The sequence below is a fragment of the Drosophila gunungcola genome (genome assembly GCF_025200985.1).
Source record: "Drosophila gunungcola strain Sukarami chromosome 3L unlocalized genomic scaffold, Dgunungcola_SK_2 000005F, whole genome shotgun sequence".
Taxonomy (NCBI): Eukaryota; Metazoa; Arthropoda; class Insecta; order Diptera; family Drosophilidae; genus Drosophila; species Drosophila gunungcola.
This window is the reverse complement of record NW_026453180.1, coordinates 1,323,755-1,348,954: the sequence shown is the minus strand read 5'-3', so window position 1 is coordinate 1,348,954 and position 25,200 is coordinate 1,323,755. Positions and strand designations below refer to the sequence as shown.

At 39.1% G+C, this 25,200-nt stretch overlaps 3 protein-coding genes and 1 long non-coding RNA gene across 7 annotated transcripts; 2 read left to right on the top strand and 2 right to left on the bottom strand.

Annotated features, from left to right (window-relative positions):
* The first annotated feature begins 872 nt into the window (after window positions 1-872).
* Window positions 873-17,128, top strand: LOC128259104 (protein rhomboid). Of its 2 annotated transcripts, XM_052991283.1 has the most exons (8): window positions 873-1,026; window positions 2,273-2,525; window positions 2,581-2,673; window positions 2,883-2,906; window positions 2,977-3,153; window positions 15,314-15,544; window positions 15,605-16,016; window positions 16,074-17,128. In XM_052991283.1, the coding sequence occupies exons 2-8, from the start codon at window positions 2,355-2,357 to the stop codon at window positions 16,421-16,423; spliced, it is 1,458 nt and encodes a 485-aa protein (XP_052847243.1). In that variant the 5' UTR covers window positions 873-1,026; window positions 2,273-2,354; the 3' UTR covers window positions 16,424-17,128. The 2 variants fall into 2 exon arrangements, with proteins under 2 accessions (XP_052847243.1, XP_052847244.1); XM_052991284.1 differs by lacking the exons at window positions 873-1,026; window positions 2,273-2,525; window positions 2,581-2,673; window positions 2,883-2,906; window positions 2,977-3,153 and adding an exon at window positions 13,574-13,742.
* LOC128259109 (uncharacterized) lies at window positions 10,269-13,914 on the bottom strand. 3 transcript variants are annotated; one of them, XR_008268020.1, is made up of 5 exons: window positions 13,803-13,914; window positions 13,183-13,432; window positions 11,154-11,345; window positions 10,800-10,889; window positions 10,269-10,744 (listed from the first exon to the last, which is right to left on the bottom strand). It is a non-coding gene; the product is annotated as an uncharacterized LOC128259109 (long non-coding RNA). The 3 variants fall into 3 exon arrangements; XR_008268019.1 differs by having other exon boundaries at window positions 10,800-11,345; XR_008268021.1 differs by lacking the exons at window positions 10,800-10,889; window positions 11,154-11,345.
* LOC128259107 (dynein light chain roadblock-type 2) lies at window positions 14,266-15,001 on the bottom strand. The gene has a single exon (XM_052991287.1). It carries the CDS (start codon window positions 14,895-14,897, stop codon window positions 14,583-14,585), a length of 315 nt encoding a protein of 104 aa, XP_052847247.1. The 5' UTR covers window positions 14,898-15,001; the 3' UTR covers window positions 14,266-14,582.
* Window positions 17,129-20,962: 3,834 nt separating the features above from the next.
* LOC128259157 (uncharacterized) lies at window positions 20,963-21,774 on the top strand. Its single transcript, XM_052991357.1, has one exon. It carries the CDS (start codon window positions 21,019-21,021, stop codon window positions 21,751-21,753), a length of 735 nt encoding a protein of 244 aa, XP_052847317.1. The 5' UTR covers window positions 20,963-21,018; the 3' UTR covers window positions 21,754-21,774.
* Window positions 21,775-25,200: the final 3,426 nt, after the last annotated feature.

The window sequence follows — 25,200 nt, the reverse complement described above, 5'->3', positions numbered from 1 at the left end:
TTGGACTTTCCTTTGGATTATTAGATTGTGTTATTACCCAATTCGACTTTTTTGAAGTTTGATTGTGGGCTAACCACATGTTTTAAAATTATTTTGTTAATTTTAAAGGGAACTGTAAGTAATGTTTGAGCTCTTACTGTTTCTAAACAGTGTTAACTCAAACCTACCTCAGGGATTTCTATAGTTTTTAACACTAAAAAAATATTTCAAAACTTTCTTTAAAGCGCCTGTTTTATTTAAATTTTCCTCTATGTATGGATCAGAAAACTTTTAAAGATTTTCAAACGATATTTTAAAAGAGGATTTTTAAAGCTTACTCTTACTTAATTTAATGTCAGCAAATTTTGTAATATTTAGGTTTTTATATTTTTGTTGGTTTAAATTTATTAAGGGAGTCTTAAAATCCTCATTTGATAGCAAGAAAACTTCAAATGATTTCGGGAAGCCGTTTTTTGTAAAGATTGACAACGTAATAAAATATTGTTAAAAATTCTTAAGATTAATCAATTTTGAAACTGTTACATAGTAAGACTCTCTTAAAAAGAATTTTAAAAATTTGGAAAGTTCCACTGTAATTATTAAAGCATCACCTTGAAAACGAAACTTTGCAGCAGAGTGTGGCGAGGAGCGCTTCTTCCTTCTTTATATGAATGTGGGTATGAGTAAATTTCAATAAAGCTGCATCGTTGTAAACGTTTGTGGGTGTGAGTGGCTAGCTCTGGAATTGCGTCATTTCCCCCCTGAGGGGGTGAGTGAGGGTGGGCGCAGCGGGAAGACGGAAATGCCAACGGGTTGGAAATGCTTTCCAAGCGAAGCGCATGTGCCGTGGGAATCCTGCATCCCCCTGAGAAACTTAGCAACCCTTGCATGTTCCCATTCACCTGCTCTCACACTCTCTTCGCTCTCTCCGCCAATTTGGCATTTCTCTTTTGTCAGTTGTCGTTTTGCCGGTGGAAAGTTCGCTTGTTTGTTGTTGCCTGGATGTGAATGTCCAATATTTTTATATTTGTGGGTGCAAACAAATCGGTAAATAGCTGAAATAAATAAAAAATATAACAGAAACCCATTAAGTGAAGTTTTTGCTAAGAACAACGTCCTTCAAACAACAAAGAATGCAAACCCTTGGGGAGCATTTAACCTATCAAAAGTCATTTTCTTTGAAAAGAAAATAAAGCAAAATTCATGCAATTTCATTCTCTCGAACAAAAGCATTCAATCAATGCCAATTGCCTAGTTTAATTCAACGAAATCAAAACAAAATAGTTCCGGCAATTGACGAGGCGTAAACAAAATGCAAAACAATTGTTTGCCAGCCGGATTCTGCGCAGTTTCCCTTCAAATAGCCAAAGGATCAATAACCTCCTTATCAACACGGAAATAGGGGAAAACGACAACAAACCGTTGCCTTGGCAATCAAAACAAAGGGCATCGAGAGCCAAAATAAAAAAGAAATCTGTTTGCCGGGCATGAAATAGACTAAGGTATTGATTACCGGTTTTAGCCTATGATTAAACGGAAATTAAATTCTCTGGGCCCGCAAAGTAGTGCAACAATTCCAAACACGACAAATTGTAACAAATGGTTTTCACAGGCCCATTAAAAGGGAAAAGAATCTATAAATATATGTAAGCATTTTGAGATTGAACCCCCAAAGCGGTATTTGAACCGCCGACAGAAAATTCACAAAGAATCACGCGAGAAAACGACAACTCAACGCATTTGACCAAACCGGTGGTGGAAATTCCGGCGTCCAAGTTTAATTTCAATCAAAAGAGCTTTTGGGGAAAAAGCGTTGAAAAAGCTCACGCACAGTGGCTCCAACTGGGGGATCTATATGGCACCACTTTTAAAAATAAATAATTCGTGATAAGGGGTTTTTCAAAAATTGTCAATATTCAATTTAACAGAAAGAATAGTCTCATATAATAGATCTTACAACTATGTAATTAAAAATAGAAAATATAATAGTCTCAGTAATATTTTATTTTAAAAGATCTTAAGACCAAGTAATTAAAAAATGTTTAAAATTATATTTTTAAAAGTCTAACTAATGCATTTATGGATGTGAATTGTAGGCTTGTTTAAAACAAGTTTTGATAACTGAAGAACTGCATATGTAAACAAAATTATTAATAATAATGATCTGATTGTAGTAAAGCTAGCACCAGTCTTAAAAGTAAAATAATAAATAAGTACATATGAATTTTATTAAGATGTGAGGACAACAATCAATATTTGGAAATAAAAACACTTAAAAATGTATATTTTTCAGCAAATAAACTTTATTCGCTACGATCACTGCCAGTAGCATTTAACAATCCCACAAACAAACCTGGATAGCCAGGAACAGCAGGATGTGGCCCGGCTCCGAGCGAGGAAGCTCTCGGGCCCTGGAAAACCCAACCAGTCAGCAAAACGCCGGCGGTAGTAGTCAGCAAGAGACTCTGGCCGATATTGAACACATATCCACAATCGCCGGATCGTTGGCCTCCATTGGATCCATCTCGCACACCCAAATGCGATATGTAAGTTCTTAAGAATGTTCTCAGGGATAAGATCTATAATTTGATATGTGTTTAGCAATGCACCAATGATGCCGGCTATGATACGGAACACACTTCTTTGAATTCGGACTTTGATGAGTCGGAACTAAGGCGGGAATTATTGAGAGATGTAAGTTCTTAAAGGAAGTGTTCATCTTTTATTTGCTTACCACATTCTATAATATAATTTAAGGTTGTTTAAATCTTTATTTCATTTAACTTCTCCTAAGGGGATACAAATAATTTGAAATAGCTTTCTAAACATTTGTTTTTGTTCACATATAAAAAAAATGTTATACCCTTTAATAATTAAATTTTCTCTCTCAACTTTATTTACAGAAATGGAAACTTCTCTTTGATATGGTAAGTAACCAACCAAACCAAATATTATAGGATTATAATAGTGATTATAATAATATCCCCTCTATTGTAGTTTGATCCCGAGGGTTTTGGCGAAATATCCGTTGAGGAATTCCTGGTGGCCTTAAGGTCGCCAGAGTTCCTGTCCCAAGTGCCTATGAACAAGCGGGAATTGTTGCTGGAGCGGGCCAAGAAGGCGAAGTTGCCAACCGGACCCGGCTATGTGACGTTCCAGGACTTTGTGAATGTGGTAAGTGCGCGGCAATTACAATGGCCAACTGGCCAAGTAACCAAGTAACCAAACTACCCATGTGCCCAAGTAACCGTGCCGTGTGTTTGTACCGGGCTGCTCATCAACGGCAAACTCGATTTAAGTGCAAACACAGGTGCAAAGTACTCGTCCAGGACGACGACCAAAGTGTAGGCTCGTGTTCAAACAGACGGAGGACAAGGCTTCGTCCTGGCCGCACTCTTGTTTGGCAAATGCAAAAAGTGCGCTTGGCAAATAAATGCAAGGCTTACGGTACACTTTGAAAAAAATGAGGCTATTTAATAGTAGTTCCATGTTGCATTCAAACTTTTGTACGATTTGTATGAAGCAACCTTTAAAAAGCAGTCGGTTGTTTTTCAAAACCAATCATAAATACATTGTTTGAAACTTTAATTCACATTAAAAAGTTTTAGGACAAATTCTCTTAGGTCTACAGTTTGAAAGAAAGAATTTTTAGACCTAAATTGGTCACAGTTTAAAAGAAGGAATTTACTGACCTAAAGAAAATTGCAATCTTTTTAAATTCCCAATCTTATACTAACTTCAATAATTTCAAATTGATTGCTGTGCGAAATTTTGGCCTACGTTAACATATTAACCATTAGCATTATAGATGACTGATGATATTATTAACTATTAAATTAGTCATCAGATAAATTACTTTCAAAATTAATTGTGTTTGGGCAAATAAAATATAATATTTTGCTTTTTTACATTAAAAGAATTGGATTTATAAATATTTAGATAAAAACATAACGTTTTTTTTATGTACACCTATTGCTCCTTCGACCCTTTCGCAACGCTTCGCTGGACGTTTGATTGTTTGTCCTGGCTACCTGGGCTCTGGCTATTTGCCCTGATGTGGTCCGAAAATACTGCCCAGAATCTGGCTGCCTTGGATTAAGCTTCTGATGCAGCTGCTCCGGCGGGGACAAGTGACTTCCCTCTTTTCTCGGCTTTGCCTTTGATTGGCAATCCTATTGCATTTTGATTGATTCGCCCCGAGTTGATTGGTACGCAGACAAACCGCACACGACAAAACACTCATGCATAATCAATTCCAAAGTGAATATTCACTTCGCCTTGACCGCTCGATTGTTTGCCAAAGTGTCCTTAAAGTCATGAATTAGCCAGGCTGCCAAGTCCCTATTTGCCCCTCTTTGTGTGCTGTTGGTTGTGGACGAAACCAAGCCCATTCTTTGCACAATGGTTTTCCATTCACATTGCCTCGATGGAGGACATTATTAGGTCCTTGTTTGGCCTGCTAATGCATTTGTTATTCCAATTGAGGGCTGCCCCTCTTCAGTTTGTGAGGAATTCATATCTCCGGCAGCAATCTGAGATCCTTGTTGTTATCGTAGACAACACATATTTCCACTTAATTATAAATTTCAATGATCTGCTGGTCGGGAGCATATGGCATATGGACCAGGACTTCGTATCGGAGGGATCGCCAGGAATGCTGAGGAACGATGTCCGACCTGGCAATGCGCCATGCATAATGCAGTCTGATGATTGTTGCGTTTCCAACAAAAGCTCGCACGTGACAAATCCTTTTATGGCAGCGCACAGAACTCGTGGATGTGGAGGTAAATGCGACTGTGTGGTGTGTGCGTTGTGGCGAGGACGTGGCCAAGACGAAAGACGCCACCGAGAGGGGCGCGATGTGTTGAACGTTATGACAACTGGAGGCACGAGGCTGGCCGGCTGGCGACTGTCGTTTGTCTTCCTCGGATCGGTCCGCATCTGGCCCGCCTCGCAGGTTCTCTGGCTCTGGCTCAGGCTTGGCTCAGGCATTGGCTTTGGCTTTGGCTGTGGACCACGCATCGGGCATCCAAACATCAGGCACAGCAGGCGACGGCAGCCGGTCAAGAATCAATCTGTGTGTGTCCCATGGCCAAAAACGAATTGGGTATGCTCTTATCTGCAGTCAACTTGGTTGCTAAAACAAAGTAAATTTATAGCGGCTTGAGAAAATTTCTTTGATCGGGACTGTAATCTTGCCCCTTTCAAAAACACCTTGAAGAACCTTGGTTTTAGATCGAAAATAGTATGATCCTATCTATATCATTGACATAACCTTACAGGAGAGTTATTATCGATAATTTTTCCCTTGCAATATTACATTTTTATGAGTTTAAATATAAGTAAGAATAATACATAAATGCTAACTAAAAAAGTGTAAGCTATTAAACGGATTCAAGACGAAAAAACACACTTAATAAATTTTAATTAAACTAGCAATGATGCATAACTAATTTATCCCCTACAACAATATATGTTGATAATAGTAAATTTTATATACAAATGTCCTCTATAAATGCACACTATATGAAAACTCAAAAGTGATTTAAAAAAGTAATCCTCTATTTATAAATTAAGTCAATTTTAAGAACATTTAAAGTTAAAAATCGACAATTGCAAAACATTGTAATATTCGTATAAACAGTATATTTATATAAATTTTAACTTAAAACACTGAATTATCAGATTGATTGTTTTATATTTCAAATATATTATTTTTCGAAAATTTGCGAGCTCAAATTTGAATAATATAATATTTGTTAAAGAAGTATACTTACGCAAATTTGAGCTTCAACTACTGAAGCAGTACATTTTTGAAAGACAACACCAAGTTAGTAACTGAAACATTGATCTAATCTTGGTCCTCTTTAGTTTTAATTATTTTAAAGTGGGGACTACAATGTTTTGCTTTTGGAAAGAAATTTCGCTGACCTTGTCTTTAGCAGTTTCTGTCTTAACCCAAGATTTAGAGACCCTTCCATTGAGGGGTATCCACTTTTAATTGCAGTCGGTGGTGGTGGGATCGGGCAAAAAGCAGGAACGCCGCCAAGGAGCATTCTTGCATTAATCAGAAAGTCAACGGAGCTGCCAGGCATTCGATCATTCGATCATAAACGAAAGCAATTGCGCACAACTGGTCAGCCTGGTCAGCTTGGTCAGCCTGGCCTGGTGGTGCTATGGGGTCCCAATCCCAATCCCTGTCTCTGCTTCTGTTCCTGCCTGTGTCCCGGTCCAACCCGATCCGATCCAGTCCAGTCCGGCTGCCATTATCATAATCAGGAGACGCAGCTGGCAGACGCCGAAGCTCCAGCTTGATATCAAGGCAACCACGACCACAACCACCAGCTGAATCTCAACCGCAACCTGTGCCGAGCACGCACCAAGAAATTCCAGCGGCTTGTCTTGAATGGGCCAACTGCAGAACGGTCGCTCCTCAGAGGAATGCCAGTGCCAGCCAGCCAGCTGCTGTTCAGCAGCCTCTCCTCCTGGTTCTGCATCTCAGATCGGGTTTATTGAATAAACATTGGAGTGGTGCATTCAGAAAAAATTCGAACAATCAACCTTTGTTCAGAAATAAATTTTATAATTCCGAAAATACCCATAAGCTATAGATTCTTACGTAATTTTATTATTTCTAGAAACATTTTTTAGAAAAAGGTTTTGGCTCTATATTCTGAAATAATAGTTCTAAAAGACCCAATATTTTACACGGGTATTCGCTTTAATTATTTAGTCTTTTATCGGTATTTTTTATACGTATAAGCTGATATTATGCATTTTAATATATACTGGCTTTCGTTTTAAATTAAAAAATTGAATTTATTACTTTTCAAGAAAAAGAGTTTCTTTTTGAAACACTGCATTTCTGAATATTTGTTGAAAACAAAATATTTAAGATCTTTGCAAAGATTTGCTTGGATTATTATGATTTGTTAAGAGAAAATGTTAAAACATAATTTTGTATTCCTAATCGAATTTTTCCTGAATTCTCCTCACGACTCCTTCCTGCTGATCCAGCCTCCGCCGAGGTGGCGTCTGCTGCCGCTGATCTGCAGGTCCGATTGGCGGCGGAATCAGATCAGATTCGGACTTTGGAGCCGCGAGTGCGACTTGGTTCTGGGCTGCGGCCCCAAAGTAGGTGCAAAATGCCTTGCGCCTCGGACTCGGGGGAACAAAACCTGGAGGCGATCTTTGCGACGCGGTATTAAATCAATGCCAATCCATAAATGGCCTACGCGGCGCGCGTAGATTGAATTGGAATCTCTTGGCGATTTCATTATTCTGCAATAATATCGCGTAAATCGAGTGAGGGGCTGCGAGATGAGCGTACATTTCTGCTTAATTATGAGGGGGCAGTCACTAACTCTTGGCGGCAGCTGCTGGCTTATAGGGTATCAATTATGGCCCATTACACATTTTTCTAGGTTAAACGATATCAATATTAATGATTGTTTCGGTTACGGTTTTATTACGATTGCTTAGGTAATAGTATTTGTTTCCTTTAATAATAGTGTTAATTATAATAAAATTGATTTCTCATAACATTAGTTAATTTGTTAACATAAATACTTCGTAACAACTTCTTCAATTTTGTAGGTTCCGATATAATTTACCATTTCCATAATTGAAGTTGCTAAAGACATACTCTTTGGCAATTTTTTAAATTTTAACCAACGGCAGCTACTTTGTTTAAGGTCTTCCGCACTTTATGGAAAACCTTGAACTCGTTTATCGAAATGTACTTCAGGTTTTCCCCGTTCATTCCTTTAATCGTTTTTCTTCAGTCTGCGCAAAAACAGGAGAATTTCATGTTTATTCCGTGATGGCTGCTTGACTCGTGAATTGTGCACGAAGTGGACGTGACAGTGGCAAAGATGATGCCGCTTCGGTGCTGCGGTGCTTCAGTTTATACTCCGCCCACACATCCTGAAGCTTCCTCCATCTCGGCCCCCATGTCCTGGTGCAATGGTGGCTCTGCTCCACCTTCACGTTTTTGCTGCCGACGATGTTTGGTCAATGGTCAATTTGGCAGCCGTTTATTTTGATTGTTGTGCATCCGGGGAAAGGATAACGACGTGCACACGAAATGGACCAGGACAACCTAGACCCCTTTTCCTGGCCTTCCGTTCCTGGCACTCCTTTCCTTTCCCTTTTTCCCCCCTTTTGGCTGCGTTGCAATATTTTTGCCATTGTCACGAAATTCACCGATAACCGAGGCGAAAATGGTGGGGTTTTGCAACGTGGAGCGTCCTCTGTTTGGCATCCTGCGGCGTCATGTCCCGTTCACATATCTCGCAATGATCAGTTTTGCATGTTTTTTTTGAACCTGCAGGTGTTGTTTCCCATTCATATGGTTTATAGGTCGTATAATCCACGCCACCGAATTTATCTGCAAAAAGGGGAAATCGAATTTTTGGGCAAACGGAAGAACTGCAGCGTAATCCTCCCACACTTGTAGTGGGCAATCAAATTAGATTCCGTGGGCTGAAACTACACACACTATTCACAGAGACACTCACCTTATGGGGAGACAACTAATTACGTTGAATAAATTTAAATGGGGTGCGCACCTGACATTTACGACGACACCATAAAAACCTGAGCAGCTACTAGCCGGGGTCAATGAATGAACAAACTGCATTCCACCTTTACGTACACAAAAATAAATTTGTTTTCATTTTACGAATAGTTTCTCTAAAACTTTTGTGGCCTGGATTGAACTACTGTGGTTTCTAAAGTTTGGATTTTGTGTTAAAACTACATTCTAAGAATAATTTCTTATTCACAAGCAAGCGTTTATAATTCTCAACTAATGATTTAGGGTATGATTTGTGTGTAAAACACATCAGAGATCTTTTACAAATAAAAGTATTCAATTTAATGTATTCCATAATAAATAAAATTTGTTTGGATTGAATCTAATTTAGATTAACTAATGAAACTTCATTCTTTGAAGCATTTCTTTTCACAACAAAGCGTTGTAATTCCCATATAAATATTCAGAGTAAGAATTGTGAAATCAAAAATCTTCTATCACAAATTTTATTTAATTTTAAATTTTTCCAAATCAATAAGAGACTCTTGATATTTTATTATTAATTTTAACCGTAAGTTCCTCTGGGCAATTTGACTACTCATTTTTTTTCTGTGTGTACTCCCCTGCCCCATGGCCCTTCAAGCTCAAGTGCGTCGCATAATTGCGTTAGGAGGTGGGGTTGCAGACGGAAGCCCAAGCACGGGGTGCGCATCATTAACATTAACCTTCCAACCTTTGGTGCGCTAATGAGACGGCCAGTGTCCAATTTTGACCATTGCACAGCGCATAGGACACGCGCTTAGACTCGGGTTGGCACCTCATCGCTACATGGCAATGTAGTCTCCTCCTCATCGGCAGCTGATTCCCTAACAATTGCGGCTGCTCAGTGGGTTGGAAAACTCTCTGCGCTGTTTGTGATTGTCCCGAGCGATCCTATATCCGATTTCCAGCACGCCCCTCTTCTTCGGCTCGCAGCGCAAACAATGCGTGAGGCTCAAGTGGAAGTCTCTTACGGCGGGGATCCTTAGTTCCTTGTTTTTCGTTTTTTGTCCGAGGCAATGATGGAGGCATCGTTTTTGCCAATCCTCAAACAAAGTAAGAGTGCCTCGCGTGTCATTCCATTTCCGCCTGCCTCGAATCGCAAATCAAATACAGCGTACCGAAGGAGCAGCTGCCAGGGATCCTTGCTCCTTGCTTTTGCATACATAAAAAGAAATAAGTAAGAGAGACTGTTTAATAGCTTTATGGAGAATTTTCTTAAAATTAACTGCTACTACAATACAATTGTTTAATTTGTTGATCAATTTAACAGTGACTTTAATATGTTTTTTAAGATCAAAAATTGAAACTGATCATTTACATGTAAATGGGCTTGTCTAAGACCTATACAAACTTGATTAGGGGATACAATTTTAACATTATTTAAAAATGTATAAAACTACATAAGACAAAGGTCATTTATTGTTAACTGCTACTACAAAAGAATTGTTAGAATTATTTGATCATTACTGTGTGCTCGCTAAAGTCTTATTATTAATGATAAAAGTTTATTTAATTTGGAGAAGGGGCGTAAGCGTACTTATCTACAATTCATCTTAACATTATTTAAAACACAAAAAAGGTGCCTTAAATTAAGCTCAATTCCTTGTCAATTTAAATAAATAAATATTTGTTTGAATTCAAAAACAAAAAAAGTGTGCATTAAATAAAGCTGAATTTCTTGAACTTCTTCTTAAAATTACTTATCTAAATTCAAAAGCATCGCAATATTTCTCTGCGTGCACACGCATATCCTTAATCCATACTTGTGTGAAATCGTATATAGCTTTTGATTTGCAGCTCATTCAAAAGCCAACGGGCGGTGACTTCATCCATCCATCCATCTCAACTCTCTTAGTACAAAAGACGGCGTCAAAGGCCAAGACAAGTCAAGGTATTCGTACTATATAGAACACTCGACGATTCTGATTGCGATTGTGGATATGCAATGGAAGTGGCTGTTGGATTCCGCAGCTTGTGTGTGTTTTTATTGTTCTAACGACGGTGGCGGCGGCGGCGGCGGCAAATATACAGGAAACTGCAGAAAGGTGCAAACGAACTTCCGCTCCAAATCAGTTTTCGATTTGCTTTTTCCTTGGCTGCGCTGATGCTGCTTTCCATATCCATTTCAGCTGCTGTTTGCACTTTCCTCGCCTTCTTTTGTTTGGCACGCGCATCGGCAGATGTCACCTGGAATGTGAAAATGAGTTAAATGGGGAAGATTTCTGGTTTTTTTTTAGCATACTCCTACACGCCTCAATCAATCACCATTCAGTAGCCATTGCGGCTGAAAGGCTGATTACCCTGTAATTAGGCAGCAGGATCAACGCAGGACCTGCCAAAAATACGGGAAAAAAACAAAGAAAAAACAGGCAAATGTGAATTAATGAGTAAAAATGTGATAATTAGCCGGGACCCCCGAGAAAGGCCGACAAAAGGCCAGAAAAAGAGGGCGTGCATGTGAGCCCATCCCGCATCCTTTCATCTGCGGGCTAATTACAGGACCAAGTCATTTGGCCAGCCAGACAAGTGCATCCGTTTGGCTGTAATTGGCGTGTTTGTTTAAGATTCAGCCCATGTTCGGTTCGAGCTACTCCACCTGCAGCGATTCCCAAGCAATGCAAATTGAATTAGGCCTTGGCATAATATTGTCATTCAATTAGATGATCTGGCCGGGGTCAGGTGGTTTTCCTCGGCTCCAAGGTGTTTCGCCCGAGCAAACATCAACATTTCCAGAGTGCCAGAGACTTTCGACCTGCTCCTGGGCATGCTTAATATGACATTTAATAAGCTGCCAAAGAAAAACAAAGTAATTGAGTGGCAAGGCAAATTGTACATTTACGGTTAATTGAGAAATGTTATTGTTGGCTTAGCTTTAATAAACATTAGTATTAGTTGAAAAATTAATTTAAACTTAAGCAATCTAGCAATTTTATCTCTTTTAATAAAAGAACCGTGCACTGATAAGTAAAGATAACATAGCTAATCCAAGAACTTTGTATTTAATTTGAATATATTTCGTTATGATTTTCCATTAAGGTTTTTAGTTACTTTAAATTGGTTTTTTAGTTATTTTAAATATGGAGACGTTAAATTTTGTACAATATTTAGTTTTACTATTTTTATTAGATTTAAATTTAAACCATAATCAACTTAAACATAATGCATATAATACAATTAAGACCCATCTTAAAACCATTATTTTCTTAATTAATTCAAATATTTTAATATTAACACAATTAATTTAATATGTAATGTAATGTATGTAAATGTATGATTAATATATTTAATTTAATTAAGCAATATTAAATATACATTTTGAGTTCTAATTTAGATTATTTTTACTAATCACTTTCTCTATCAGCGTGCACTTAAATTAAATTTTGTAAGACTCGCTTGCTCTTTTATAAATATTTCATGTTAATATCCTTGTGTTCTCTGTGCTCATTATGTAAAGCATTCGCTTTGTCCTTTAATTAGATAAAACAGCAAGTACAGAACAATGTTAATCAAATAGCTCATTTAATAAGCTGCAAACCATGAGGACCACGTTTTACATGGCGACCCGGAAATAAAGCCATTGGGCATGCACCATGCATGACCTTCTCATCCTCTTGCTCCTTTTTGTCCGGCCAGTTTATAAATATTGCTCAACTGTTTGGAATAAAAATGTCAACACGACGGCCGTGGCCGTACGCAATGCATAATAGAGAGGGCACACAATACCTCTGAACCTCCGAACCTCCGAACCACCGATCCTGTGGACCGCCAGTCATCCTGCCACCGGAGCAACCGCCGGAGGAGATGTCCTTTTTTGCGCATAGCCATAGGCCGGCAACAAAAAATACGGAAAATACATATCGCCGTGTTTGTGTAATTCTGCTGCAACGGACGCAATTCAAAGGAATTATGTGTGCTACCCAGTACGCCGCCAACGTCGGCCTGTGGTCCTTTTCCCTCACCTCTCACTCCTCGCTCCCGTCTGCCGTTTGACCATGTCCGCTGACCCCATCCCAAGCGTTAAATATTTTGCGTCAATTTGTCGCCCAGTCCGGCAAAAGGTGAATGGAGCGAGGATACAGCAAAGGACATAATACTAGCCAAACATTATGAGCAAAAAGAATATTTAAGCTTTAAAATAGTTTAAAGGGTTTTTTTAATTATAATGCTATATTAGTTACTAAATATTTATAAAAAAGCAAGCTATATTAACAAGATTTGCACACTACATTTTAGATCTTAATGAACTTTTTCTTTCATAAACAGAGTTAAATATCCAATATTTCTTTAGCTTTGTTTTACAATATTGATAATTAGAACACGAACAGAAACTTTAGCCAAGACAATCAATTGAAAACGATCAAACCTAAGACGCCTTGTATTTTCGTTTATAGCCAAAACGAAATAGTTATAATCTATATTTAATATTGCTAACAGATTTTATAACTTTAATTATTTTTTAATCATTTATAAATTTTTGTATGTTCTTTTTTTCGTATATTAAGAGGTTTTTTAACAATTATTATTTAAACAAGTTTTTTAAGGACTACCAAAATGTTCCCTATTTTTCCGCTCGGTACTGTAACGTATACTTTTTAGCACCGTTAAATGACAGGGAAGTCGCCTACCTGGTGACGTCATGTGGCGAGAAGGACTCCTTTTCCCTGCGTCCAGGATAATGACATTATCAGCCGCAGCAGCCTGCGTCCGCCAAACAAACGATAAGCAATTATTTGTTGGGAATACAATTTTCCCCTATTGGCCCTGTTGGCACTTTGTTGTGATCGCTTGATCTTGCCGAAAAATGCGATTTGTCACCCGGCCACAATGCGTGTGGGTGTTCCCATTGTTGACAACACGGTTTCTCAGCGCCTTTGTCTGCAAATCGTAACAATTTAATACTCAGAAAATTGGCCCAAATCGGAAAGTCGGATGTAAAATCTGATTATGTATATTTGATCTTGGCGGCTCGAAATCAGCTGGTCATTTTGCAACATTGTTTTGCATCACCGTTTTGCAGCACTGACCCGCGCGGAATGAGAGTGGAAAGCGCAAAGCGGGAAAAGTAATTTGCGCACGAGAAAGTTGTAAAATCAGTGTTATGTGTTAACTGTGTTTAATTAATAATCATAATGGCTAATTAACAAGGAATTAAAATAGTCAATCAGGCAAGCAGTGATTTCACCGCGTAAGTTGTTGACTGATCCGAAATTAAAGGAAGTTATGTTTAATATGTGAATGTATTTACCGTATGAAAAAGCACCCACATGCACTTAAAATATTTTAAGTAACATATTTTAAATTTATCAGTTTATATTATGCTCTCAAATCAAATTTAAGTGGGATTAAAAGCAATTTAAATCTAAGCACATCGACACCGACTCTAAAACTGGAACTGCAACATCTTCCATTCTAGTGCGTGGGAGCGGGATAGCAGGAGCAACAGCTTCCAGTCGTCAAGAGGAAATTTATCAATTAAAAAAAATTTGATAATTACTACCATTAAAGCACAAGCAGACTAGCGCTGATTAACTAAAAGCTGTATAAATTCCCCCTCACCCAAACAGGCGGAAGTTACTATTTTGTGCCCTAAGGCCGCCGTGGCAAGCTTAATTTGTGGCCTTTTTCTTTCGCAATCGTAATCGGGCATTTTAATTGCGTGTAGGCTTCGTTTGGATGCCGTCCCCACTTTTAATTAAACACAATATACATTTTCCGCTTTTTGCGGATTTTTGCCCGCTTTGTGGTTCTTTTAATGGCCGTCATCGGGGCATCTCTGCTAACATCTTAATAACGTAATAAACATAATTTAGTTGGGCCAGTCACACGCATTAATGTTTTGTTCATAATTTTATGGCTCGTTTAGTTTTTTGGTTGGGTTAAAGATACACGACAATCCGCAACAACAACATCAGCAAATTGCGAGTGGGGCAGCAGTAGCCATGTGGAGTGTTCCAGTTTATGTCCTTTTTCCTCTTATGAGCTACATATTTCATCCTGTATTAACCATCTACTGGGCGACGGGGGGTTACAACACCACGGTGACGGTGAAGCACTCCTCCGGACTCACAAGAAACTCGTGCTTACGGGTTTTAACGCGCAGAAAGCAAAGCTTATCATCGGGATCCAAATCACGGACGCAGCTCTGGGCCAACTTCAGGAAACTGGTGTGCAGGTGCTTCACAATCCCCTGGGCCGTAGTCAGATCGAAGGATGTGTGCAGCAGACTATCCGTTGCATTCTCCGACACCACGAATCCTTGCGCCTGTTCCGTGATCCTGTTCGTGTTGTCCGTGTTGCGCTGCACCACCTCCTCCATCGCCTTAAGATAAATTTTCGACATTTTGAAAAGAGTTGGAAAACTAAAAAAATTTTTATTAAGTAAAAATTGTTTTTTTGGGTATGAGTATGATCCGTATTCTTATAAGGTTGTCAAGAGACTGAAGTTCTTTAGGGTCTCCAGTGCTATATCATGAATTTAGGGCACTAGCTTACTGGGATTGTACGTATATTTGATTGCAATTTGTACCTTTCTTGAAGTGTCCAAGTAACACATTTAAAAAAAGCTCATAGTATGATAATGTCTTAGCTTTTAAGTTTTTGTAGACTTAAAAGTTCCTAAAAATTATCATTTTACCCTTGCTGTGAATTTCTATAACTGCAAAAAAACTTTTAATTAAAGGATTTTCTATATTAATATTTTTAACATGTAATTAATTGAAATTTCTAGATTAACAAGTCTTCAAAACTTAATTTCAGATGAGCGGCAAGCGGACACGTAGCTTCAAATGTGCCGTACACCATCGAGATCGTGAAGTCTGCTCTGAGAACGATTTTCAGCTAGTGCTCAACGAACCGCCACTCTTCCGAAAAATGGTGCATGCTGTGGCCATGGAGATCCTGCCGGAGGAGCGGGATCGCAAATATTACGCCGATCGATACACCTGCTGTCCGCCGCCCTTTTTCATTATCCTGGTCACTGTAGTAGAGGTGGGTGAAAGGATTGGCCCCCTTCTTTAAAACTTAATTTCACATTATTTTTTTGAACAGCTCGGCTTTTTTATATATCACTCTGTTGTAACGGGTGAGGCTGCTCCAAGGGGACCTATACCCTCAGACTCCATGTTTATCTACCGACCGGATAAGCGGCACGAGATCTGGCGCTTCCTCTTTTACATGGTCCTTCATGCCGGGTGGCTTCACCTCGGATTCAATGTAGCCGTACAGCTTGTTTTTGGCCTGCCTTTAGAGATGGTCCACGGATCCACAAGGATCGCCTGCATATACTTTTCGGGAGTGTTGGCGGGAAGCTTGGGCACCAGCATCTTTGATCCCGAGGTGTTCCTTGTGGGTGCCAGCGGTGGAGTTTACGCTCTGCTAGCCGCTCATCTGGCGAATGTCCTGCTCAATTATCACCAGATGCGTTACGGAGTCATCAAATTACTTCACATTCTGGTTTTCGGTAAGTATTTTAACTACTGAATGTTTATGAAAGTAAATTATATATCTTCACTTACAGTTTCCTTTGATTTTGGCTTTGCTATCTATGCGCGCTATGCCGGCGATGAACTGCAGTTGGGATCTTCGAGCGAATTCGTGGCCCTAGATCAGACTGAAACAGTGGTTGCCGTTTCGTTTGTGGCCCATTTGGCTGGAGCCATAGCTGGCCTAACGATTGGTCTGTTGGTCCTCAAGAGTTTCGAGCAGAAGCTCCACGAGCAGCTCCTCTGGTGGATCGCCTTGGGAACTTACTCAGCGCTGGTGGTCTTTGCCATAGCCTTCAATATTATGAATGGATTTGCCATGTTCAATATTCGCGTGGAAAAAATCCGGGTGACGGAAACGTATTTCAACGATTTCCAGGTGTAAAGTCCCCGGAGGATTTGATTCGTCTTTAATTGATATTTTGCTTAAATTTTGTTCATTGCGTTCGGTTGAAGTTTTTATTGTTTTCGGACGTCAATTAAGTTTCCCGTTTATTGTTTTGTTTGCACTATATCTGAAGAATCAGATATATATCTCATATGCTTACTTGTCATTCGACGTAAATTATTTTGTTTTGTTTGCTAGTTAAGTACAAACAATATATCGTAAGAATTGTAAGAGAATATTTACAACAAATCGAACTGATTAGGTGTAACATAATGCTCAAGGAATAACACATTTTCTATATATACGTAAGTATAACTGAGGAATCGGAAGACTTTGTTTGAGCTAGGAATAAAACTCCACAAACAAGCTGTAAAATATAAATAAAAAAAAATTATATAAATGCTTTAGTGGCTATATGGAAACCGATATTGGCAAACAAATAATTCATTCTAAATTAACAGGCCTTACAACAAATTGAGATAACTACCTCAAGATCACAACTGATAAATAATGTGAAATATAGACAAAAAGTTTATAAAATCGGTTTCAATTTGATATAGCCAAGCGTAAATCAGCACTGCCAGCTTTAGGGGATACATTAAGTACAAGCACCAACAGAGAAAAGCATAAATTTACATATTTTGTATTTACACAGTTTGTTTTACTTGTAAATAAAGATTAAAATTGATACTAAGAAAAGAATTTAAATTTAATCAGGGGTCAACGTTTTGTGGTGTGGCTACACTGGATGTCGTAATCGAAAGATGCTAAAGGGTTAAAGTTTTAAAGTAGCAGGGCTGCCACCTAGTTTCAGATGATCGCGGAGTGGACACACTGACCGCGATCGCCATTGAATGGCGTCCTTTCATTAGTGCTTCCGTGAAAATTCCTATAATTTGCTTAAAAAGTGAGTTATTGTACGATTTAACCGATTCGCGTGCTGGCCGATAAGGCTTGGCCATCCATCCTTATCATTTCATGAGTTATGACACAATCCGTTGGCAAAAAACTACAATTTCGCTTGACGCGACACGCGTGCACCTGCGACAATCCTTCGTTCTCGTGTGTAAACTTTGGCTTTTTGCGTTGCGTGTTTTTGGCCAGGACACATTGAGAAAACATCGCGGGACAGCCAGCCGGAGGAGTAGTCAACAAATCCCAATCCCGGCGGACACGGAATTTATGTTTGTTTGAGCACAATTCGCCGTCAAGTCATTCGTCAGTCTTGTCACATTTTTGCGCGGGGGTGCGGAATAAGAAGAAGAAGCAGAAGCATCACCGGAAAAAATGCGGAAAAACAAATGCAAAATGTGACAGGAACGCAACTGCGTCCTTTTTAGTCCTCCTGTCCACCAGGATCTGCTTCTGGTTCCATTGACGCTGATTAATATGGGGTTGGGATAATTTGGACCCGGATGGGATTATATACGAACAAGAAGAACAAAAAAAAATTTTATTTATTTAAACAACCATAAAAAATAGTCCAGTCATCAAAAATATATATTTAAAAATAATAAAATAATAATAATATAATATAAAAAAATGTATGTTTTGTATGCTTAGGTAGTAAAACAGTGTCTGTTAAATTCATAATTTAAAATTAACAATACATATTATTAAAACATTTTTAAACACCCTTAATTTTAAAAATGTTATATATAATATTTATATATTTTGTAGTTCCAACTTATAATTAACACATTATTTTTTAAAAGTACTAGTTAAAATCTGGAAAATTTTGATTGATTTAGCAAAGATTTTATGTATTTTAGTTATCTCTTAATGGTACAAGATCATAAAAAATAGTTTAGCTAAAAAATATATACGTTTTTATGCATAAATGTTATAAAACAATAGTTGTTTTATTAAAAATATGACAATTATTTTGTATTACATTTAAAATTTCTATAGAGTTAATATCAGTTTTATTGTAATTTTCAAAATTATAAAAAAAATCAAGAAAAAAAAATAAGAAAAAAATCAATAGTCAAGCCATTAATGAGATTGCATTCTAAAAAATACTTTAAGATCAGGTTTAATGTCTTACCTTAGTCAATAGATTTACTTGCTGGACTGCACTCAACTTATTCCTCAGGAATGAAGCCAGTCTGGAGTGGTCTTTAGTGTATAAATCATATCAATCGAAGCCTTCGTTCGCTCGGAATTCAACAAGACCAGAACGGCAATCCGCAGTTTCTGGTGCGCAAAACATGTTTATAAAAAGTACAAGTTAATATTTATGTAATTCCACAGATGCGAACCGGCCAGAGGAACAACAACCAGACGACGGAGAAGATCATTACATTGACATATTCATGCGGAATCGGAATCGGGGAATTCCAGGGAACACACAAACAATGGAGCACGCGACCATGTGGAGTGGAGCGACCCACGCGAGCCGGCAATCAACCTGCAACTTGCAACTAAGCAACCTGCAATATGCCTTTTGTCTTGCGAGGAAAGCTCACACATCTCGCCTCGCACATCGTCCAGTTGTCGTCGCTTTATCCGCAACATGGACATGGGGACTGGGCACTGTGTACTGGGATCGTCGGAATGCTTATCAAGAGGCGCACTTGTAGCTGTCATAAGGCCAACTAAAATATTGGCATCCCAAACAGCAACTTCCCTCTTCTTAACTTATTTCAATGAACTGCACTGGACAAAAAGTTTACTTCAGGTGGAAAGAAAAGGGAAGAGGCACCACCGCAGACCAGAACTGCCCCAGGACTTGTCCTCCATCCATTTATCTCACTCGACGCCGGCGACGACAACGGGCAAATATGGAAATTTGTTGGCCTGGCCCGGCCTGGTCGCCTTTTTTTGTGAGAGACCGCCCTTACTCCCCCCGCCACAAAGCCGCCACTTTAACCGCTTCATTAAACACTCCATGAACTCCCTGTCCTGGGCCAAGTGTCCTTATGTCCTGGCGGTGTAATTAATTTCTGCCACAGTCGGGTATTTGAAAAAGCTTAGAAATGCGACCGAGGAGCGGGAGGAAACGTTTTCCGTGCCACAGGAGCAATTATAAAAAGAAGTCGAGTGGCGGGGATAATAACACAAGAAGTCGGAGTAAGAATCTAGAACTTCAAAAAGGATTGCAGTAATGAATTCAAAAGAATAAAATTCCATAAATAGCTATAATAATACAAGAGTAGCATAAAATGAGCACGCATAAGGATAAGGCTTACAAAAGCAAAAGAATTTGAAACAAAATGAGTTAAATAGATTAAAGCTGCTTTAAAAATCTTATTTAAGAGACAATTATAATTAAGTAATAATATAAATACTGTTACTATATACATATATCCGACAATTTTGGCTTGCTATAAATCCCAAACACTTTGACATAAACAAAAATTAATCAAAATTATCGAATTTACAGGATCAATAAACTTTTACGTGCTGCAGAACCAGTAATAATTAAAGCAACTGCTGATGGTTTTCGAAGGATTGTGGACACCTTTCATACAACGAAAAATCAGGACACAAATCAAACCGGACTGGCCCCAAATCAAAGTGCGGGGTAAGTAAACAAGCAATGTTATAGTTATAGCCGAGCTAATCTGATTTACGGCAAGAAAAGGACCAAAAGCCTGTATTGAGTTACCCCAAAAACGAGCCCCACTCCTCCACCTTGTGTGTGTGTGTCCTTTATGGGCCTTTTAGGTTAATTGCTTCTGTTGCATTCCCTCCATTAACCATTGGTCACATGAGGTCATTGTGGCTTCATTTGGGGGAGCACACTTCCTCATCCGGATGTAGAATAGGAAGCCGGGCAGAGAGAAACCGAGACCGGCAAACACCATCAACACACGAACCTAATACACGAAATTAGTTTTCATATATGCAAAGCCAAGGGTGACGCCTGGGTTCAGAGCTGTCACCACCCACCTGGAAGCTCCAGGTAGCTCCACCACCCACCTGGTGGACACCAGTGCGTGCTTACCAGCAATTCCGTATTCTTCGCCGTCGTCCTCGTCGTCGTCGTCCTCGTCCTGGCACAGACAACAAAGGATTCCTCTTCGAGGGTAACTGTCAAAGTCGTGGCAGACATTTTCATAATTTTCACATGCTCAGGGAGTTTTTCCCTTTTCCCCAACACCCGGTTCTTGTCCCAGGCGTGCCTCTTAATTGCCCTGAATGGAGCCGGGCAAAGTGGGAACCGTGACGGGAGGCGGGGTAATGCTATTTAGAGCCTGCCACGCCGAGTGTCACCTGCTGGGATTTGTGCGAGTGCCTTGCCACCAAGGTCGCGACAGGACTTTTCACAACATTTTCACTCTCTTGCGACGGCTCCTCATCTTAACCTGTTAATAATAATAATAAGAGTTTGGGCTGGCTTCATAAGTTAGACTTTTTTTTATAAAATTTAAAACTAATTCCATGAAATATGCTTATTTTTCCATTATTATTGCATAATCTTGTATTTTAATAACATCGAATGAGAGATTTTAAATAATAATGTTATGTTATTATATTCTCTTTTCATCATTTTAAATAAAAATAGGTTAGTTTCTGATCTTAACCCTCAGTTTCCCTTAGTTAGCTATTCGAAACTTTTCAAAATTTCATTAAAACTTTTTAAGAAAATGGGGGACGATGTATCGGAATCAGTTCCTGTAAGGCAGGATCAACCTCCCTCTTATGAAAAATCGGATCTTGTGGAGGAGGATCAACCTACTTCTGTAGAGGAAGTAGCTCTTGAGTTAATGAATTTCCCTGCCTCTCAAAAAAAAGCGGTTCTCGAGGATGGCTCTCTAGAGAAAACAGTTCTTGAGGTCGAGGATAATCCAACGACCTCTGAGGAAATAGCCATGATAGGAGGTCAAGACTTAAAGCAGTACACCTTCTGTGTGTTTCAAGAAGAATCGCACCTTAAGGTGCTCCAGAGTCTTATCGACGAGGAGCTATCCGAACCGTACTCGATTTACACATATCGCTACTTTGTGTACAACTGGCCAGATCTTTGCTTCTTTGCCATGGAAGGAGATCGCTACGTGGGCGTGATAGTGTGCAAGTTGGAAGCGACCATTGGCGGAGTTCTGCAGGGCTATATCGCCATGTTGTCCGTGGATGTGGAGTATAGGAAGCGGGGAATCGGAAGAGCCCTCTCTGAAATGGCCATCGAGGCAATGGCCATGAAGGATGCAGCCATGATTGTCCTGGAAACAGAGTTGACCAACAAACCTGCATTGGCTCTCTACGAAAGTCTGGGTTTCATTCGGGAGCGGCGACTTTTGCGTTACTACATGAACGGTGTGGACGCCTTCCGTCTGAAGTTGATACTCAAAAATTCCGCAGACTTGTCTTTTAGCGAGGATTAGTAAAGTTAGTGATAGTTTCTATTTATTAATGAATGCTTCTGATCGGTTTCGAGTTGGCCTTCGTCTCTGATCTTTGCTCCGTTCCCTTCAATTAGCGCCCCAGCGTGCTGCTACTTGGGTAGCCCGAAAAATAAAACTCTGGAGTATAGGGACTCCTCGAATCAGGTAGAAGATGAAACTCCGCCGCCTAATTGAGCCGCAAAACGGTCGATGTCGATGGAAAGTCTGCAAAGAGTCATGCCGGGCTGGGTGATCAAACCGATCGACCAGAAGAGGGATAATTGCTTCCCAGGGTCAAAGTCTCGACACATTAAGGAGCACTCGTCGCCTCGATAATGTAGGGTTATGCTTTGATAGGTGGTCCTGCATCGGCATTCTGTTCAGATTAATTCAAACTGATTAAGGGAATCGCAAACTTCTAGTAGAATGGCCCTCAGCAGTTATTTAGAAGGCCGTTTTGGTGGAATAGTTTGTTTTGATGGAGTTTATTTGATAGCTAATATATTTATGGTGGCCTTTATTACTTATAAGCCACATTTTTTAATAATATGTTTTAAAGTAGTTTTAAGAAACGTGATCTGAACACAAGCGAAAAATTATCCTTATAGTTAGTTATAATTTTAAGAAAGGAAAAAGAGTAAAGCTTAGAATTCTGTTTAAAATTTGTCTATGAATTGGATCTTTAGATCAATTACATAGATTTGTATTTGTTAAGTAGTTTTCTATAAAAAAAGAAGCAGTATATTAAAGGAGTTACGTTTTAATAAAAAGATGTAATATTATTCAGCTTTTGGACTACATTTAATCTTTGGATCGGTAATGATTAGGTATGAGAAGACTTTTACAGTTTTTCTGAAGTGTAATTAAGAGTTTCAAAGTATTATTGATTGACCCGCACAGGAATTTGTGGAACGGAATAACAAAATTATTACAAGTAGATAGATAAACACTTTATCAGGTCGTCGCTTCCCCTTAGAGTTCTCTTAGGAACATTGAACCCTTGGAGGTCTTTCTGACCGCAGATCGTTGATCTGTGATACCCACTCGAACCCAAAACTTGCTAGCAGCTTCCTCAGTTGAGTTCTTTATCCGACTCTGACTCCAACTTCATTCCATTCCGTGGCAGCTTTTCGCTGCGCCACTTCACCTTTCCGCCAAATGTAAACAAAAACGTCCAAAGTCAACTTTTGGGCAGGTGGCTCCCAGTCGCAGAAGCCGCAGCTTCTGTCCACAGCTCTGTAGCTCCAGAGAGCCAAACAGATGACATGCAACGTTGCAACGTTTTGTGGCACAGCATCGCGGTGAGACGTGGCGAGGAGCGTTGATTGAGTTGCACCTGCCATTCGCAGAAACAAGCTGGACGGAGGAAGGAGTAGAGGGGGCTGAGCAGGGGCAGCAGTTGGATGCCCGCGTTATTTATGTGGATTTTTCGGCTTCAGAGAAGCCAGCTCTGGATTCCAAGTCGCCGTCGCCGTCGCAGTCGCAGTCGCAAACGCCGTCTGAGCCTGTCTGACCTCGTCCCCGATTGCTGTTGACATTGTGCCTGAATTTCAATTTGATGTCCACGAGGCGGCAGCTCCTGTCTCCCATAAATCTTGCTCCACCAAATGCCTAGACTCTCCGGGTGCGTTTTGGATTGAATTGGATTGGTTTGGCTTTGGCATTGTCTGTATGTCTGTATGTTTGTATGTCTGTATGTCTGTATATCTCCCGAAGTTTAAGTTGCAAGTGCCGGCGTGTCTACTCCGCCCCCAAAATCTGAATTCACTAAGCCTGTGTGCCCCGCTTTGCAGTCACATCTGCTTTATCTCTGGTACATTTTGTCCTCCTGGTAATTGTATAATTTAAGTGGAATTTAATTGGCAGGTGCAATCGGGTGTATCTGATTATGCAAACTAATTAATTGTAATTTGGGGACCCCCAAAACTTGGTCCTTAGCATAAAAATTGTTGTATTAAATTGGGGCCCTGAGTTCAAGTTAAAATTCATGTCTTATTTGCGCGCTGAGAGTGTGTTATTAATTTGCTGATGTAACCAAGCGAATTTGATTAAGCAACGCTTCTTTGAACATGCATCATTAATAAATGTGTTTATGAGACTACAGTTTTTACAGAAGTCATAATACCCTGTAGTTCTTTATTACTAGAAAGTAAGCATAAAACATAATTTAGTTAAAATGATACACTAATTTATTATCTAAGTTTTACACAGTATACAACCCAATAAAGCCTTTGGTTTTCTTCCTATAAAAACAAAACCAAAAACAAAAAATATTTATCTTACTGAATGAATTAGTTAAGAAAACCCTTATTATATTGTTGGATAATAAGTATTTTTTAACCGAATAACCAACTTAACAGTAAGTGATGATTTGCGTGTTAATCAAGCGTATTTGATTCAATAATGCTTCTTTGAATATGCGTTATAAGTAAATGCGATTGGGAGACACAATTTATGACAGAACAACCCTGCAGTTCTTAAGTAATAGAAGTAAGTAAACTATTAGTACATAATTTAAAAAATTAGTTTAAAAAAAAATGGACTTTGTGCTCATGACATGGGATATAGGTACTTTTTAGTCGACTACCCAACTAAACAGCTTTTCATGATTTTCGATTCGACGAAAGTCCTTCAAGTGAAATGCCTATTTGAAAATTCATGGACTTAAGTCCTGCTAATCCGGCAGGATTGAAAACTATGTTGAATGACAACATGAATTATTACGAAATTCGTACGCTATGACTTCATATTTCATGTGAGCTTTTCAATTTGCCATGGCTCACACTCATATAGAGCAAATATCGATTGGGGGACGGCAATTTGCACCCTTCGAACAGGAAAATTCGTTGACACAAGTCACTTCTTCGGAGTGGCTATTAATTAAGGATTTTTGCCCCAAGTTTTAGTTGCAGTCTTTCGCTTTGAATTCCAACTCATATTTATGTGGAGCAAATATTGATTGAGTTCCCCCCAAACTCACCATTCGCATGCTTTACCGCCTTGAGTTATTTATGAAGAAAACGAGAATTTCATTTATAATTTAGACATTTATTTTTGTTCAATTTTTCTCTGTTTGTTTAGTTTTGTATAATTTTTTTCTATTGGGTTTTGTCCTGTCTCGTGCTGAACATTTCCGTTTCTGAGTTTTTTTGGGGGTGGCGTTGTGGTTCCATTATTTGGAAAATTGAATATGCTATCTTGGGGTTTTGGGACGCACTGGGATTCTATTTTGGCTTACGCTTTGCTGGCTTTTATGCCAGATTAGCTATTTTCAATCTGCGATTACTTTGAATATTTCTCTATTTGCGTACGATGATTTACATTGCTATCTATATATACGGGCGATTTTGTATTTGTATGTGTATCGGTTAATATGTCAAGTATCTTGATAAACTTCTTGCTCGATTATTTATTGCCCTTAAATTGTGGGCAAAAACCGACAACCAA